Source organism: Drosophila navojoa, chromosome X, assembly GCF_054131105.1.
Source record: "Drosophila navojoa isolate 15081-1374.11 chromosome X, UAZ_NAV_1.0, whole genome shotgun sequence".
NCBI classification, from domain to species: Eukaryota; Metazoa; Arthropoda; class Insecta; order Diptera; family Drosophilidae; genus Drosophila; species Drosophila navojoa.
Genome location: NC_142895.1, coordinates 33,071,997 through 33,089,958, shown reverse-complemented (window position 1 = coordinate 33,089,958; position 17,962 = coordinate 33,071,997). Strand labels below are relative to the sequence as shown.

Genomic DNA, 17,962 nt, shown 5'->3' with positions numbered 1-17,962 from the left:
ACGCTGCGCCAATATGGGCAAGGGCGATTGCAACGCCGAGCTACAGCCGGGGCATTTGCGCGTTCTACAGACTGAGCGCAATCAGAGTCTGCTGCGCATTCAGAACAGTCGCTGACGACGCGGCGCTCGTCATAGCCAGCATGGTGCCTCTGGAGGACTTAGTCGCCGAGGCCGTGGAGCGGAATGCACACGAGCCTATACGACGCAATGATATTAGAGCGAACAGCATTGCACGATGGCAAAGAAGGTGGAACAGATCAACTAAAGGGCGGTGGACACATACTCTTATCCCTGAACTTGAGCCATGGATAACCCGCAAATACGGCGAAGTTAATTTTTATCTTTCACAGATTCTATCGGGACATGAACCGACGAATGCTCCTGGTGCGGACGAGGTCTGCTGGAGGACGCCAACCACGTCTTATTTGAATGTGGACGCTTCCTAGAGGAGAGGCGTTGTCTGGAAGAAACATTGGGCCGCATCCATCACATCTCCACTGACAACATGGTCAACGTGATGTTGGATGTTGGAATCGGAGGCAGCTTGGAAACTTATAAGCACCTTCGCCACCACATTCATGATGGAGCTTCGCCGAATCGAGCGAAGACGAGCTATCCCAAGCTATAGGAGTGCAAAGTGCTTGCGAAGCAACGATTTACGGCCGTCCCGCAAGCATCCTTAGCCACCTAAACACACTCATATTTTGTATACCCTGAACCCATTGAAAATGGGAAATCAGGGTATAATGGTTTTGTTAAAAATATGTAACGGGCAGAAGGCAGACCCCATAAAGTATATATATTCTTGACGAGCTTAGTCGATATAGCCCTGTCCATCCGTCGTTATGAGTGCGTCGATCTCAAAAGATACAAAATCTAGAGAGCTGAAATTTGGCATGCATACTCGTGTATACCATACGCAGTACGAGTTTGTCTTTTTTTTCGATAAATCATCCGATAACTTTTTATCGAGAATAAGAGAAAAATTGATTTTGTAATACTATTAGACCTGAAGACCTCAAATTCATTGTGTATATACATATAATGAATACAAACAGATTTTGGATACCACGCCTCCTTAGCCCCCAATTCGTAAGAAACGCATTATGTTCTGAAAGTTTCATTAAGCTTGTACGTCTAGAAATAAAATTATTTAACAAATAAATTCGCATATTGCCCACATTGCAGCGCAGCCCAAGCGCTTTGATACTTTAAATAACAACAAATACTAACAATTCATGAAAAAATTATAACAATTTAAACCCAAATATTCGTATATTATTTTATTCCTTTTGCTTATCTGAATCATATGCCTTTATTTCCCATTTTAAAAATTGTTAGTTTAGAGCTTTAGTTTAACTATGAAGTCCCATCTATGGAAAGTGTAGATATTTTGCAGTAAGGCGCTGCAAATTTTAATACTTTCCATATATATTATTATATTATTTTCAAAGGTTTTGGGGATAAATAATATATATTTTATAAATAAGAAATACTATTGACATACATCATCCGATTCGCTCAGATCAATATTTCCATTGTCATCGTCATCTAATTGACGATGCAAACTGGCGATAGCCTCCATTCCAAGCCGATCTTGTACGCTTTCGTTTTCGCAGTCAAAGTCTTCTGCATTACATGTGGCATCTGCAGACATGCTGTTTAAAGAACCTATGGAAATAACAAAAAATTAAATGTTTAGTTTATATATTTAACATACATAGAAATTAACATAAGGACATGTGGGCCTTTTAAGGAAACTTAATTGCTTAATTACTTTTCTTGTTCATGAACTATGCTTATGAAACTTTCTGGTCGTTATTATAACATGAAAGTGCGTGTGTATGTCAAAGCGTGTCTAGTACTTGAAAAACGCCTTTTAAAAAGGTGAGGGTGAGGGGATGGATAGAAAAATGGGGGATAAATTACAACAAAAATCAAAATTATATAAAATACATATAAGTCTTCATAGCTCTAGCTATGAAGGTGAAGGAGATATAATTAAATATCTAGTTTTCGATAAGGGTTTCAATCGATCATAAAATATCGGGAGTAGTTATAAATTTTTAAAGAAAAACTCGATATGCGCGTGATATACACGGACCTAAAAAAATTTCAAGTCTCTAGCTCGTATATCTTTTGAGATGGACACCTTCATACATACGGACGGACAGACAGACGGATGGACAAGTCTAAATCGACTTAGCTCGTCACCCTGATCAAGAATATACATACATATATACATTGTGGGGTTTGCCACACATACTTTTAACAAAATTTGTATACCTAGATTTCCATTTTCAATGGGATCAGGGTATAACAAGTAAGAAAGCTGATATTTCAATAATTCGAAAAATCTGTCTCGTAGGTACCAATAGTGAAAAATAGCACGACGAAATCAGTGCGCTGCAGAAACTCAAACGTATTGGTCCCGTTCTATGCGCTTTGCGTTTTTTGTCCTACTCTCTCTCACACACACTCTCTCTCTATGGTATCCCAAATCATCAAGCTCAAGGGGCCTATCCACTTGAGAAAATTTTTGCTGAACATGTTTGCCGAACATAATCAGTTTGCCCACCAACTGTGCAAACATTGTTCGTCGAACATTTTATAAAATTTTTCGAGAGGGAAACATGTCTTGAAAATGTTTCAATGACAGAGTATGAGCTTCCGTATGTCTTGGTAGGAAACAACGCATTTCTACTTTCAACAAATTTAATGAAGCCATATAGTCGTCATAGCCTTGTTTTGCCAAAAGCATGGCTCATTTATAAGAGATTTTAGAAATTCCTCTAAAAATGCTTTGTTCATTTTGCACGTGTTAATTTGACAAGTAATTTTTTCAAATGATGTTCGTGCGAACATGCCATTGTCGAACATATTCGCACGAACACGAGTAAAATAGAAACATTTCTATAATTCGCGAACACGGTGTGCGAACAAAATGTTCGTGCGAACATCACCATCCACATTCATACATTCGACGAACACAAAATGTTCGGCGAGTAAGTGGATGGGCCCTTTCAGCAGCGCACATAAAATTGAAATTTGTTTGTGACGATCTCAACTGTTTCCTTTTGAGTGAAAGGTATACCGAAATCTTAAATGCGTTTGTCACGCTCATACGAAATGTTAACGTTTTCATGATTATTTCTAGGAAGGGTGTGAAAGCGTTGAAGCGCATAAAGAATATGATTTCGCGACGGGCATGCACACACACACACTCCCTTGCTATATGTACTATGAGCATTGGTATGCCTATGTAAATTTTAAAGCCCAGCATTTATTTGCATTTGGTCGATCATGAGAAGTGCTCACATACATACATTTGTATGCATATACATATGTACATTTCATTGTGTGTACGCATGCGATGCGATGGTCACAATTATAGAATATCACTAGTAGAAGCATTTGTACGCCACTGTGCCTTTACATGTGCGTTTGTGTGTGCATGTGTGTAAGCATGGGACGTGAACATTGGCTGCCTACCTCAACTTAGAGCTGTGTGAACGATTTTGTGTTTGAATTGGAGAGGCGCGCTTTTATTTAAGTACCTGTCTAGCTAAAGTGACAAGTGCAATTGCCAATATTTTGTGGCACTGTGACCGGCGAATAACTCATACTGTATGTGTATGTGTATAGTATAGTTACTGGCGGGTAACTCGCGCTTATATTTAAGCACCTGGATTTCATTTTAATGATCGTGGGTTGGCTATCAGAAGGAATTAAAAAAATAAGTTTAGTACCTTATTAAGCTCAGTAAACAAAATATGATGCGATTTTCGATCCCTTGTACCTGTTCATATATTTACATACATATACAGGTGCATGCCAATAAAAAAAAAAAAACTTCTAAAAAGAATTGGCATATGCACTTGTCACTTTAGTTAATCAGCTACTTACATAAATACATATGTACATATAAGCGCGCCTCTTCAATTCGAACCCAAAATCATTCAGACAATTCTTAGTTGAGGTAGGCAGCCAATGTTCACACACGCACATAGGCATACAAATACTTCTACAAGTGACATAATTGTCCCATTCGTACACACAATCAAATGTATATACATACATAAATACATATGTAAATATGTTGTAACGAACCTTCGGTTTATCCCGAGTCTAAGCTGGGCTAGTTTCAGCTGACTGTGGATTCGTGCCAACAAATTTATTTGTTGAAGCCCCTGCGATAATAATTAGTCACTTGTGAATTTAGGTTTTATAGCGTAAATATATATTCTCTTGAATAAGTTTAAATGTACACGTCACTTAAAGTTATGCTGGCTCGCTGGTTGGCTTTAGCGTAGCACACCTACCGAGCGCTGGTTCAACGCACTCCGGCTGGGAGAGTATTGTGCTAAAACACGCTAGTTACCGGGACGATTCGGGAAACGCCAGGACTTCGGTCTGAACAAAACTCTGGCGGTTCGCTCAGATATTGCAGGCCTCTCCTACTATCCCACTCGCTCACAGCAAAACACTAGCTTCGTTTTCACTCACAAACACTTCTCTTGCGCACGGCTACGTGAACTTACTCAGATGTGCAGGCCTCGCTTAAGCCGCTGATATGCACCGATGTCCTGATCGGTGCCGCTGATGCTGCTGATTGCCTCTTTCGTTATCGCAAGGATTCCCACTGGATGTCCTTGCTGTTCCCACGATGTCCTTGCTGTTCCCACGGCCATTCCGGAGTCCTGATTTACCACTCGCGTTGACTTTCACTAATCACTTTAATCACCAAACTTTTCTCAAGCCTCTCACTTTTCTCAAACATATCCCGCCTCTCAAACATTTCAAGCATATCCAGCCTCGTATGGAGCCGCCGGTGGCCTTTTATAGCCCAGCCACAGGCCCTGCTTCGGGTGATAACGGGGCCCGTTCGGCTCTGGAGCGGGGCCTTTCAGCCGCTCGTGCCCATAGAAACGGTAAAGTGGCGTGATCCGGGTGACGCCACTTTCCCGCCAAATTGCGTGGCAGCCTCCCATTGGCCGAAGTACCGTTGGTGCCCTGCGAGTGAAAGTGATTACTACTATCACCCGGCACGAACGGCACCTCGGCTAACGGTCCCCGATGATCGTCGTGCGTGCGACGCGAGCCCATTGCTGAATCTGTAGGAGCGAAAGAGACCGCCTCTAACAGGACTTTGACCCCCTTTCCAGTGCGAGGGTCGCTCCTACAGTATTCGCGTCGCTGTGTGGAGCAACATATATATGCACGTATATGCATATAAACGCACAGCAAATACGTACGTTCATATACATTAATACGTGCATACCTATATTGCTCCTCACACTCCCCTCTTCCTTCGGGAAAACACGAGACCATCGTGTTTTTTTTTACTTTCCCATAAAATTACCAAAAATATTATGTTTCAGGCCGGGCATCTTTTCCCATTATGCCCCCTTGACCTGATGGCCTGCCGCTGCCAATGCCCACGCCGGCGCTGCTGCAAAACTCGCCTGTCGGTTTTGCAGCCCCCGGTGGCATTGGCGCATGTGCGCGCGGCCATGGCCATTTCACCCATTTGGCGCATGTTGTTCCTCGCCGCTGGAGATGCTTTTCTGCTGGTTGCTGCTGCTCCTTGGACCCTTGGGGATGCTCCGGTGGGGCACTGCGGTCATTTCATGCGCTGCTGCTAGGAGATCGGGCCACCGACGTCGTTCGCAAATTGGACACCGGTATCGCGTCTTTGGTGTCGGTACGCTTGTTGGTCGATCCTCTTTCGCGCACAGCTCGCAGCGAAGTCGCTGGCCAGTGCGCGAGGACCGGTTGCCAAGCTTTGTCGACACCCAAAGTTCGGAGCCGGTGGAGCCAGTTGCGTGGCAGGCGTCTGCCGCCATGCTCTCCCAGCAAACAGCCACATGCCCGACTGCATGCCCCGCGTCCATGATTTGCCGCCGCTGCCTCTGCCCACGCCGGGCGCTCCTACAAAACTCACCTGTTGAGCTGTAGTCCCCGGTGGCGTTGGCACTCGTGCGGCGGCCACCTGCTTTCCGACATCCCTCGCCGTCTTCTCCGTTGCTGAAGGTGTCCACAACAGCAGCTGCTCCTCCAAATTCGTACTGTGTCTCTCTGCGGCGCCGCCGACCCAATTGTGGATTGCAGTTGGGAGTTGGCCACATCGATGTCGTTCGCAACTACCCCTGGTGTCGAACTTTGACGCCGGCTGGCATTTTGCGGCCACTCCTCATTCGCGCACAGCTCGCAGCAAAATCGCTGGCCAGTGCGCGAGGATTCAGCCAGCAAAGCGCGCCTACGCCCAAGCACGGACAACTGGATGACTTCGTCGCGTGGCAGGCATCGATGGTGGCCAGGACTCCCAACTGGCAACCCAACTTATGGCTGCGTGCTCCTCGTCTCCACTGGGACACTTGATGGCATGTGGACGGCGCACTCGAGCGCCGTCGGTCCTCTCTGGTAACTCATCCAAAAGAAAAACCCCGGCCCGATGCCCACATGCCCATTTTATACCCTATGCTGCCGCGCGCCGCTGCTTAGGCGACAGCACATAACGGGTCCTGTATCCTATGCTCAGCCCACTCTAGGCTTCGCTGCCTTATGGCTGAATTCCAGGCAGGCTACGGTACTGCCCAGATACCGTTTTTCCCACACTCCCATCGGCACACGCATACATAGCCCTTCTAGCCGAACACCCAATGCAAGCTCTTCTGCCGCGTTGCATTGTTGTTGGCATCTCTTCGCTAGCGATCGTTTTACATGCCGCCGTGTGTTGTATTGTTGGCGGTTTTAGTTGTCGCTGTGCGTTTTGTTGTTGGCGATTTCGTGCGCTAGCGATCGCTGAGCTTGCTCTCGCTCGCTCTTGCTTCGCTGTGGGTGTGGGTGTGCAGCAATTTTCGCCTGGAATGCGTGCGGTTTGTTTTTGTTCCCGCTCTCGCTTAGAAATACATATAATTTCGGCTGCGCGCGCGCTGTTGCTAAGGGCGCCTACACTGCAGATGTGTACTGCTTGCACTTGCACTGCTTTGTTGTTGTATCTGTGCATAGTGCATTGCACACGCACTGGCAGCTAAGTTTTTCAGTGCAGTACTGTACACTGCTTGCTGTCGTGCGCGCGCAGTTCAAACAAATTGTTGTTGCGCACCCAATATACCGTAATTATCCCGATGGCAACTGTAGTTTTCCAGCCACAGATGCATTTCGCAGCCGAAATTATGCATTTTTAGCAAAATTTTTGCTGTGTTTTTTTTTTCTTCTTCTTCTGCTCGCAAATTAGAAGCAATACACTTCGCTGTGTATTCACTCCCCTTTTTTTTTGGAAAAAAAAACAGCTTTAATGCTCACCCGTGTCTCCTCTCCACGGCTTGAGATCCGCCACATGCGCCGTCCTGGCCCGCTTATCGGCCTCCGACCTGATCCGGCAGATTACCGGCGACACAAAACTGGCCACGATATAAGGGCCTCCATAGCGTGGTGCCAGTTTTGCTGCAAAACCCTCTGCGGCATTCGACAAGTGGCGTTCCTTTGCCCACACCTTGTCACCTACGGCCGGCTTCCACTGCCGCCTCCGTGGGTTGTAATGCCGCGCCTGATCCTGTCCAGCTCTCTCCAGGTTTCGACGCACTATCTCAAACACTTCGCGCATCTTGTTGGCTCTCTCGACTGGGCTCTGTGCCTCCTGCCCTGTGCCGATTGTTTGCGCGTCGAACAGCGATTTGGGCAGCCTTGGCTCTCGTCCTTGGGTGATGAAGGCGGCCGAATACCCTGTGGATGCTGACACGCTGCTGTTGACCGCCAACGTCAACTCCGGCAATGCGTCGTCCCAGCATCTCTGGTCACTTCCAGCGAACTGCGCAATCATCGTCTTCACCGTTCTGTGGGATTCTCTTGAGGTGTGTATGGTGCTGTCAACTGGTGACGCACCCCAAGCTCCTCCAGAAACACCTTGAATGCCCGACTGGTGAATTGGGTGCCATTGTCCGTAATGAGCACCTTTGGTGTGCCGAATCGCGCCAAGATCCGCTCTCGAAATGCCTTTTGGAGAGCCGCGCTATTCGCGCTCCGCAGCGGCACCATCTCCGTCCATTTCGAAAAGCGATCGATGAAAACCAAAAGCATTGTGTTCCCATGCTTTGATCTCGGCAGAGGGCCAACAAAATCGGCACAAACTGTTGCCCATGGCTCTTCGGGCACCTGCGTCAGCATCTGCCCAGCAGCTTGCAGCTGACTAGGCTTATATCGCTGACACACGTCGCAGCGCTGCACGTATGCTCTCACGTCCCGGTACATACCTGGCCAGTAATACCGCGCTGCCACCCGAGCGATCGTTTTTCGGCTCCCAAGGTGGCCAGCGGTGGCTGCGTCGTGGTTCTCCTCCAGAACTTGTTTGCGCCGGTCCGCCGGCACGCACAACTTCCATGCAGCCACATCCTCGTGGCCGGCTTGATGCGGGATGTGCCGATATAAGTTTCCAGACTCTTCCATATAGTCTGGAAACTTATGTGGCGCCTTCTTGATGTCCTGCCGAAGCTTGGTGAGCCAGCGACATCCTGTCCCAGCTGGCATCTCCTTGCTCTTGACCAAACGGCACGCCTCCTCTCCCAGAGGCTGCCGTGAGAGCGCATCTGCTACCACATTCTGCTTGCCCTTCCTGTAGCGAATCTCGAAGTCGTACTGCTGCAACTCCAGTGACCATCTGGCAATCCTTCCCGTTGGGCTCTCGATTGAATTGAGCCACTTCAGAGCCATATGGTCAGTGACCACTAAAAATTTGTAGCCTTCCAGGTATGGCCTGAGCTTCCGTATGCCCCAGAGTTCAGTAGCTGAATAGTTCTTTTCAGCACTGTTCAGTGTCCGGCTGGCATACGAAATGACACGCTCTCCGTCCTCCGAGGCCTGCGTCAGGATTGCCCCAAGCCCATAGTTGCTTACGTCCGTTTGCAAGCAAAACGGCTTCGAGAAATCAGGGCACGCCAGCACTAGTGACTCCGTCAACTTGGCCCTTACTGTCTCGAACGCTCTTTGCCGCTCCTCCGTCCACTCCCACTTCGTGCCCTTTTTGAGCAGTGCATTTAGCGGATGCACTGTGGCTGCAAAATCTGGCACGAAGCGGCGGTACCATGAAGCCACGCACACGTATTGTCGTAACTCTTTTACGTTTGTGGGTGGCTTCAGTTCGGCGATAGCGGCCACTTTCTCTGGATCTGTGCAAATGCCATCCTCCGTGACTTTGTGACCCAGATACTTCAGCTCCTTCTTGAAGAAATCGCACTTGTCGATGTTGATCTTCAAGTTGGCTGCCCGCAGTCGCCGGAACACCTCTCGCAGGTTGTCCATATGCTCCTGCCGCGTTCGGCCGATGACGATGATGTCGTCCAGGTAGGCAAAGGCATGGGGCATCATTTCTGGGCCGATAAACTGGTCCTGCGCTCGCTGAAATGTTGCCGGCGCAGAATGGAGTCCAAACGGCATCACTTTCCACTGATAGAGCCCCTTTCCTGGCACCGTGAATGCCGTCAGTGGTCTGCTGGCCTTCTCCATGGGTATCTGCCAATACCCATCCTTCAAATCCAGGCTGCTGATATAGCGCGCCTCTCGCAGCTGATCCAAAATGTGATGCACACGCGGCAACGGGTATGCATCTTTAATGGATCTGCTGTTCAGCTGCCGAAAATCCACACATAGCCGCCACTTCCCATTCTTCTTGCGCACCATGACAATCGGCGCGCTATGTGGGCTTTTCGAGGGCTCAATGCAGCCTTTGGCCAGCAGCTCATCCACCTGCAGGTTGATTTCCGCCTGCATTTTTGGATTTTTGGGGAAGTAGCGCTGCTTTATGGGCCTGTTGTCCTGCATCCTGATCCGGTGCTCCGTGATCCTGGTGGTGCCTTTCACATGCTGGAACTTCTCCAGCTCATGCCTCAGAAAAGCATCCACCTCTGGGTCTTTGTGCATAGGCGTTGGCTGCTCCATGTTCGCCTCCACTGGCGTCTCTGGGCTCGCCTCCACGCTGGCCACAGCCACAGACAGCTTCTCCTCTGACTGTCCGCTCGACTGTGAAATTCTTGGCTTGATCCTCAGCGTCAAGCCACCGCACTCCAGTGTGGTGCCCATGCTGGCCAAGAAATCCCAGCCCAGCACCAGATCGTCGATCACTCCTGGCAGAATCAGCAACGGGATTTGGCTCTGCTGATTCCCCAGGCTGATCGTCGTCTCCAGCTGCGAGTCCACATGACTGCACTCCTCTGAGCCTGTCAGCAAACTTTTCGCTTATAAAGCTGCTTGTGGCTCCAGTGTCGATTGTGGCTTTTTGTTGGGTGGCTCCAATGGCCACAATCGCTGTCATCTGGCTGCCTTCATCCTGAAGACGGCCCACTAGCGCCTGGGGGCTCCTGGCCGCTGCTCCCGCTCGCCCCTGGATGGCGGGTGCCGCTGCTCGTTTCCCGACTGGCAACAGGCAAACGTTCTCACTCCAATGCGCCCGCACTGCCAGCAGAATTCCAGTGCCTTGTTGCGGCACGTAAAAGCGCGGTGCCCTTCCTGGCCACACACTCGGCATGCCCTGGCTGGATTCGGGATGTGAGTCCTTGCTCCGGTTGCGCCTGTCCTTGGCGCAGGTGAAGGCTTCGCCTCATCCTCCATGCGGCGATACTCCACATCGCCTCCAGCGTCGTCCATGGCCATAAATCGAGTCCGGCCCGGCCGTGGCTGCTGCCGCAACCTCTCGTGGTCTCTTTCCAGCTCCTCGAGCTCGTCTGCGAGGTGCATCAATTCCACCAGATTATGGAACTGATACGGGCGGGCGTAGGCACGCAGATCGGGCAGGCTGTTGTTGTAAATGAGCTTCATCTCGCGGTCTGCTCCATAACGCAGAGGCCGCATGAGAGTCTGCATCTCAACCATGTAGACCTTGAAGCTCTCATCTACCATTTGCCTCCGGCGTTTGACGTCGTCCTCCAGCTTCTCCAGATAGCCTCTGGGCAAGTTGAACTCCTGGAAGCTGCGCACAAACGTCGCCCACGCCGTCCAGTGCCTGTTGTTGGCCACATACCACTTTAATGCCATGCCCTTCAGCGGCTCTGGCATTGCGCGCGGGATCATATCCAGATCCAGGCCATATGTGTCCGCCGACCACTCCACCTGCTCCAAGAACTCCAAAGGCTTTGTGGTGCCATCAAAGCGGAAGCTCCACTCTCGCACTTGTTTGGCCACCTTTGGATATTCTTGGGCTGTGCTGCCGAGTCCTGGTGGCCTGATTTCTGGTTGCGGGGTGGATGTGGCCCTTATCTCACCCTGTCGCGTGTCCTGCAGCCGTGCCGCTGCACTCGTAGAAGGCACACAGAGCCGCGCCACATGCGCCAGCTCTGTCTCCGAGTCGTCGTCAACTACGGCGGTCGTTGCCTCATCTCTCAGCGAGGCACGGCGTCCATGCAGTCGCCTCAGCTCGGCGATCCTCAGTGAGTAAGGAATGCTACCTTCATTCCTCTCAACCCACTCGCCAAACTGCCTCCGCATAGCGTCCAGTGTGCCTGACAAGCTCACTCCGAACTCGTCACCATAACTCAACACTTCATCCTTTTTCAAGTTATATACCCACGCTCGCACCATAGTCACAAATTTCTAATTAAACTATTATCGCAGGGCCCCACGTTGGGCGCCAGTTGTAACGAACCTTCGGTTTATCCCGAGTCTAAGCTGGGCTAGTTTCAGCTGACTGTGGATTCGTGCCAACAAATTTATTTGTTGAAGCCCCTGCGATAATAATTAGTCACTTGTGAATTTAGGTTTTATAGCGTAAATATATATTCTCTTGAATAAGTTAAAATGTACACGTCACTTAAAGTTATGCTGGCTCGCTGGTTGGCTTTAGCGAAGCACACCTACCGAGCGCTGGTTCAACGCACTCCGGCTGGGAGAGTATTGTGCTAAAACACGCTAGTTACCGGGACGATTCGGGAAACGCCAGGACTTCGGTCTGAACAAACCTCTGGCGGTTCGCTCAGATATTGCAGGCCTCTCCTACTATCCCACTCGCTCACAGCAAAACACTAGCTTCGTTTTCACTCACAAACACTTCTCTTGCGCACGGCTACGTGAACTTACTCAGATGTGCAGGCCTCGCTTAAGCCGCTGATATGCACCGATGTCCTGATCGGTGCCGCTGATGCTGCTGATTGCCTCATTCGTTATCGCAAGGATTCCCACTGGATGTCCTTGCTGTTCCCACGATGTCCTTGCTGTTCCCACGGCCATTCCGGAGTCCTGATTTACCACTCGCGTTGACTTTCACTAATCACTTTAATCACCAAACTTTTCTCAAGCCTCTCACTTTTCTCAAACATATCCCGCCTCTCAAACATTTCAAGCATATCCAGCCTCGTATGGAGCCGCCGGTGGCCTTTTATAGCCCAGCCACAGGCCCTGCTTCGGGTGATAACGGGGCCCGTTCGGCTCTGAAGCGGGGCCTTTCAGCCGCTCGTGCCCATAGAAACGGTAAAGTGGCGTGATCCGGGTGACGCCACTTTCCCGCCAAATTGCGTGGCAGCCTCCCATTGGCCGAAGTACCGTTGGTGCCCTGCGAGTGAAAGTGATTACTACTATCACCCGGCACGAACGGCACCTCGGCTAACGGTCCCCGATGATCGTCGTGCGTGCGACGCGAACCCATTGCTGAATCTGTAGGAGCGAAAGAGACCGCCTCTAACAGGACTTTGACCCCCTTTCCAGTGCGAGGGTCGCTCCTACAGTATTCGCGTCGCTGTGTGGAGCAACATATATATGCACGTATATGCATATAAACGCACAGCCAATACGTACGTTCATATACATTAATACGTGCATACCTATATTGCTCCTCACAATGTATGTGAGCACTTCACAAGATCAACCAAATGCAAATGCGGGGACTTAAAATTGCTACAGGCAGCAAGAGCTTCGCACACAAGCATACCAATGCTCATAGTACATGTAGCAAGAGAGAGTGTGTGTGTGCATGCTCATCGCGGAAAAATTTTCATTATGAGCATCAACGCTTTCAACGCTCATAGCGCACTGTTTTTGACGTGCAGCATTTTCACTGCTTGAACCTCGAGCGACCGAGCCGAGCAAATACGAAGTATAGTGATACCACAACTTAACAGTGTCGAGCTGTAGAAAAATTTGTTCTACATGTTTCATCTATGTGTTGTCTGGTCAGTGGTAGAATTTAGCACATATATACAATTGATGTTCATATTGGAGAATCACACAGATTGAATAAAATGCAAGAACAATTCGTCATATAGTTTAATCAGAGAATTAACTTACTGTATTCGTTGCTAACCGCCTGGGACATAGCTTCGCTTAGGAGATTAAATGAACTTCTATGATGTTGTTGATCACTATGTAGAATGTTATCGCCACTTCCTGCATTAGATAACGAAGTAACGGCATTCATCATTTGCAATGGTCCCGAAGGTGCCGGAGTGGTTGCTATAGGCATCGAAGATGTTCTTATATGCATGTTGAGTAATTTTCCATTTGCTGTGTTATCATGATTTGATGTTGCGGCTTCTACAGTACTTTCGATTACACTGCATTCCAGATAATCGGCAATGGATAAGTTGTATAATAGAAGAAGTAGACAGCTCCAAATAGATTTATTAAGCATATTAAATGGTCTTAGCGCTCTTCAAGTATTTGAATTGAATCCAATTATTCAGTTATTTGCTAACCTTTTTGGTATGGCTCCAGAGTATAGTTGAACTTCTGTGTATTTAAAACAGAAACAATAATTGCAAATGAATAGTAAAGGATAATGAATGTTTACTACGTATAACTAATTATTACACAAATTAATTTAACAAATTCATCAACACAGTCAAGAATATCCGTGTTAAAAGCAATAATGTTCAAGTATAGCCATAGTAGCAAGTAATTGAGAAGGCGCGGTAGCAACTGGACTAGTGGCACATGAGAAATGATTCAATCCTAATTTGAGGACATTAACAAACATTTAGAAAGAGCAAATATCAAAACAGCAGAAAAAGAGGCATATCAGGACGCTGAGATCATATTAGGTGTGCATTGCTATGAAACATTAGATATTATAAGGTCCCACCAGGTTTCGAGGGCGGAAATAAGACAAACGCATATAAGGATTATAAAATAATGGGCTCGGCTACTATAGTTTTACTCCTTTCAACTTTAAAGCCATCATCAATCGATTGGATTTTACATACTCAAACAAACGACCATCTTACCTAATAAAGCAAGAAATATCAACGCTTAGCCAGGGAAATAACAAAACACTATCTAATTTACGATCAGTGTGGCTGCATAATTGAAGAAATATATACATATATCGCGATTTCCCTTCATGTATCCATTTCAGCTAGTAAATTACTTCTGCCGTCTGTCCACTGCATATTCATTAAGGAAAATCCCGAAATTCGCATTATGAGGGGGGAATGCATGGACAAATTGTCCTATTTTTAATACCTGCGAGTAACTGCTAGTGGTGGAGAGCAATCGAAGCTATCGAATTTGGGGCACCATCGAGGTTTTAATATATCGACGATCAAATGAAGCGATGGTTACCGATAGTGTCGTCGAGACTTTTGAGTTTCACCACTGACCAGACAACACATAGACTAGACATGTGGAGCAACGTTTTTCCACGCCGCAACATCTGTCTAGCAGGGCCCGGCCAACTTCGTATTCGCTCGGCTTGGTATTGGCTGGCTCGGGTAATGAAAGATAGCACGACGAAATCAGTGCACTCTAAGCACGCAAACGAAATGGTCATGTATGCGCTTTTTGTTTTTTGTCTTACTCTCCCTCTCTCTCTCTCGTAAGCAAAATGTTTGCGTTTCGATATATAAATTATTGGAAGGGTATGAATGCGTTGATGCATCTAAAGAATATGATCTCGCGACAGGCATGTACACACACACTTGTAGTCCCTTGCTACATGTAGAAGCATTTGTGACCTGCGTGCGTTACTCTTGCTGCTTGTAGCAATTTTAAAGCCCAGCAATTGCATTTGGTCGGTTTTACGGACTGTCATAACCACTTTACACAGATGTACTATGTATGAACATACATATATATTATTATTGCTAATCATGTTTATAAATATGTTTATATCCGTAAATGATTATATATAATTAAAATTATTTTATACACATTTTCAACCGAAAAAATTATCGTAAAACACTACTAACTTTATTAAATGCTTTTTTGGTGCATAAAAAGGTCACACACGACGAAAACAAATTTTGTTTTGTCTATATATAAATAAATACCTCTCATATATGTAAACTTATCGTAATTCATAAATTGTCAAATAAGTTAAAGAGTGTTTTTAACAATGACTGTTGATTTAGGGAGTGTACCTAAACTTTTTTTGCCGACTGTATATGTATGTATGCATGTGAGCACAAGCAGCAGCTCACGAAAATTGAAATTTCTTAGCAGGTAGGACCCACGTCTTCGCTTTTGTGTGAAGAGTATACCGAACTCTTCAAACCGTTTGCCAAGCTCGTACATATAAAATATTTGCGTTTTCGTTATTATTTTTGGGAAGGGTACACGCACGCACTCTTCCTTGCTTCACGTACTATGAGCAATTGTATGCCTGTGTGCGAAACTCTTGCTGCCTGTAGCAATTTTAAATCCCAGCATTTGCATTTGGTTGATTCTCGGTTCTATTTATAAACTCTATATACATAATATAAAAGTGATTATTCTTAATAATATTTCACTTTATTGATGAGTTATTGAGATGAGTTATCAAAAACTAAGATAAACTCGTATTGCTTATGGTATACACGATTAAGTACACGAAATTTCAACTCTCTATATCTTATAAAATCTGAGATCTAGGCGTTCATACGGACGGACGGATACGGCTATATCGACTCAGCTCGTCGCCTGATCAAAAAAATATATACTTTATGCGGTCTGCGATGATTCATTCTGCTTGTTACATACTTTTCACAAAATCTTTATACCCTGATTTTCTATTTTCAATGGGTTCAGGTATTGGTATTGGTTATTCCCTGACTTCTAATAAAATAAAATAATATTTTGATGGGTCTTGGTTCAATTTTAAACGATCATTGTGGTCACATCAAGCATTTTCCGCCAAACCAATTATCGATGAGGTTGTAATAATCATCCCCTCAATACAATATACTGTATGTGGATAATGCAGATGTTGAATCGAATCACGAATTTATATTATTATTATCATGAATATTATTATTTTTCCTAATTACATGACTATTTAAGCAGTCAAAACGCTTATTAATTTTCTCAATAAATATTGCCATTGCAACTGCACTATCCTGGCAATCACCAAATCCACGTGAATCGACAACTGTGCGTATATAAATTTGACTTTCATGACTTTTCAAAACAATTCGGAATAACATATTTTAAGGTAAATTTCTGTCGCAGACCTGTTAAAGTTTCGGTTTCATAAAATTTTCTAATTATTCTCCATGAAACTATGCCGCCTGGACCCGTATAGCTTAAAGCATACTGTTCAGGCATGAACATATGAATATACGATGATCGTATATATGCCTCCGACGCACTCAGCGACTAGCAGGTAGTGCGCTGTGAAAAGATAAGGGCCACATGTACGGACTGCATAAATATACAAATGAAGACAAACCCTTGCAATCCCAGAGTCAGATTACGAAGGAGACGAGCGCTGAGCCTTACAAACTCAGCGATAGGATAAGAATAGCTAATAGACCAACGCGGAGTCTTACACACTCAGCGATAAGATAAAAATATGTAATAGCCCAATGCTGAGCCTTACACACTCAGCAATAGATACATTAGATTTAAGGGTTGAAATTATGCATGAGTCTGGGTATATAAACCCGGGCTCAGAAGAATAAAAATCAATACGAAACTAAACACCATCATAGTCAAGTGTATTCGTTCATGGTCCTTCGAGCCGGATGAAGTATTTTAATACTTCGATGCAGTCCACAAGGAAAAGTGTTTGTGTTTAGTACAAAGTGAAGTTCTAAATAATTGTAGATTTGTGCATTGGCTTACCAACCCAAGCTGTGAGTCGAGGCACAGCAAGATCAACCTAGTGATCGAATCAAAAAAACCTCCAACGGGGAAAGCCAATGGATCTACAATAAACAAACAACTGTGTCGTCAACCATCAATATTTAACGAGAAATATTTGATGGTGTAATGGCAGAAATCAGGACCAAAGTTACCGATCACGCCATAGACACAGACCAACTTTATAGCTGGGAAACGAGACCGGAAACATCAAAGCATGAGATGTTTTTATTCGGTTGGTCGAGCCCAATAGTGAAGTTGTTTAACCTTTTGGACAAATTGCACATTGAAGAAGTGCAGGCCAACATTGAGCTCAGCAACCAGGAGGATGCTCTAGACAGCAAAGAAACGCTAGAGTTCCTCTGGAATAAAGTCCAGTCAACGCTTACCGATTTGGAGGTTAAATATGATAAGCGTGTCAATGAAATCGATGGCATAGACGCACTGGAAATCAAAGTGTACACAGTGTCTAAAAGGCTGTAAAGAAAAATAAGTGCACTGCAAAACATAAAAGAAGACACTCCAAAGCGACCGAGACCAACACTTCCTTACTTTAATGGAAGTCCTAAGGCGTGGCCGACGTTCTTCGAGCAGTTCACCATATTCGCTTCTACTCTATGGATGTTTAAGATCTTAATTTTATTTTATTAGTCCGCTGTTTAGCTATCTTATCTGAAAATTTGAAATTATTCGGTTGGCTGGAAAAATTGTAAGAATAAAAAACGTAAAGAAAGTCAAATGTTACAGTTTCTAACCGAAACCCGTTTCCTCGTGTATATACATATGTATGTACATATATAAATTTTGCCACAATTCTCAACAATAGAAAACATTGAAGTGATAATAAAAGGTCGATAGCATTCCCTTCAACCCAAAATCGACCGCAATTAAGAGTCCGTGGCAAACACAAGCCAATGTTCACGTA

General features: G+C 46.0%; 1 protein-coding gene across 2 annotated transcripts in view; it reads right to left on the bottom strand.

Annotated features, from left to right (window-relative positions):
- Window positions 1-17,962, bottom strand: part of Stim (stromal interaction molecule) — a 138,962-nt gene that overhangs the window by 107,306 nt on the left and 13,694 nt on the right. For both annotated transcript variants that reach the window (XM_089264648.1, XM_089264649.1), the window contains exons 2-3: window positions 13,270-13,710; window positions 1,508-1,671 (exon numbers count right to left, since the gene is read on the bottom strand). In XM_089264648.1, coding sequence (XP_089120774.1) covers window positions 1,508-1,671; window positions 13,270-13,612 — 507 coding nt within the window. In that variant the 5' untranslated portion in view covers window positions 13,613-13,710. The remainder of the gene's footprint in view (window positions 1-1,507; window positions 1,672-13,269; window positions 13,711-17,962) is intronic.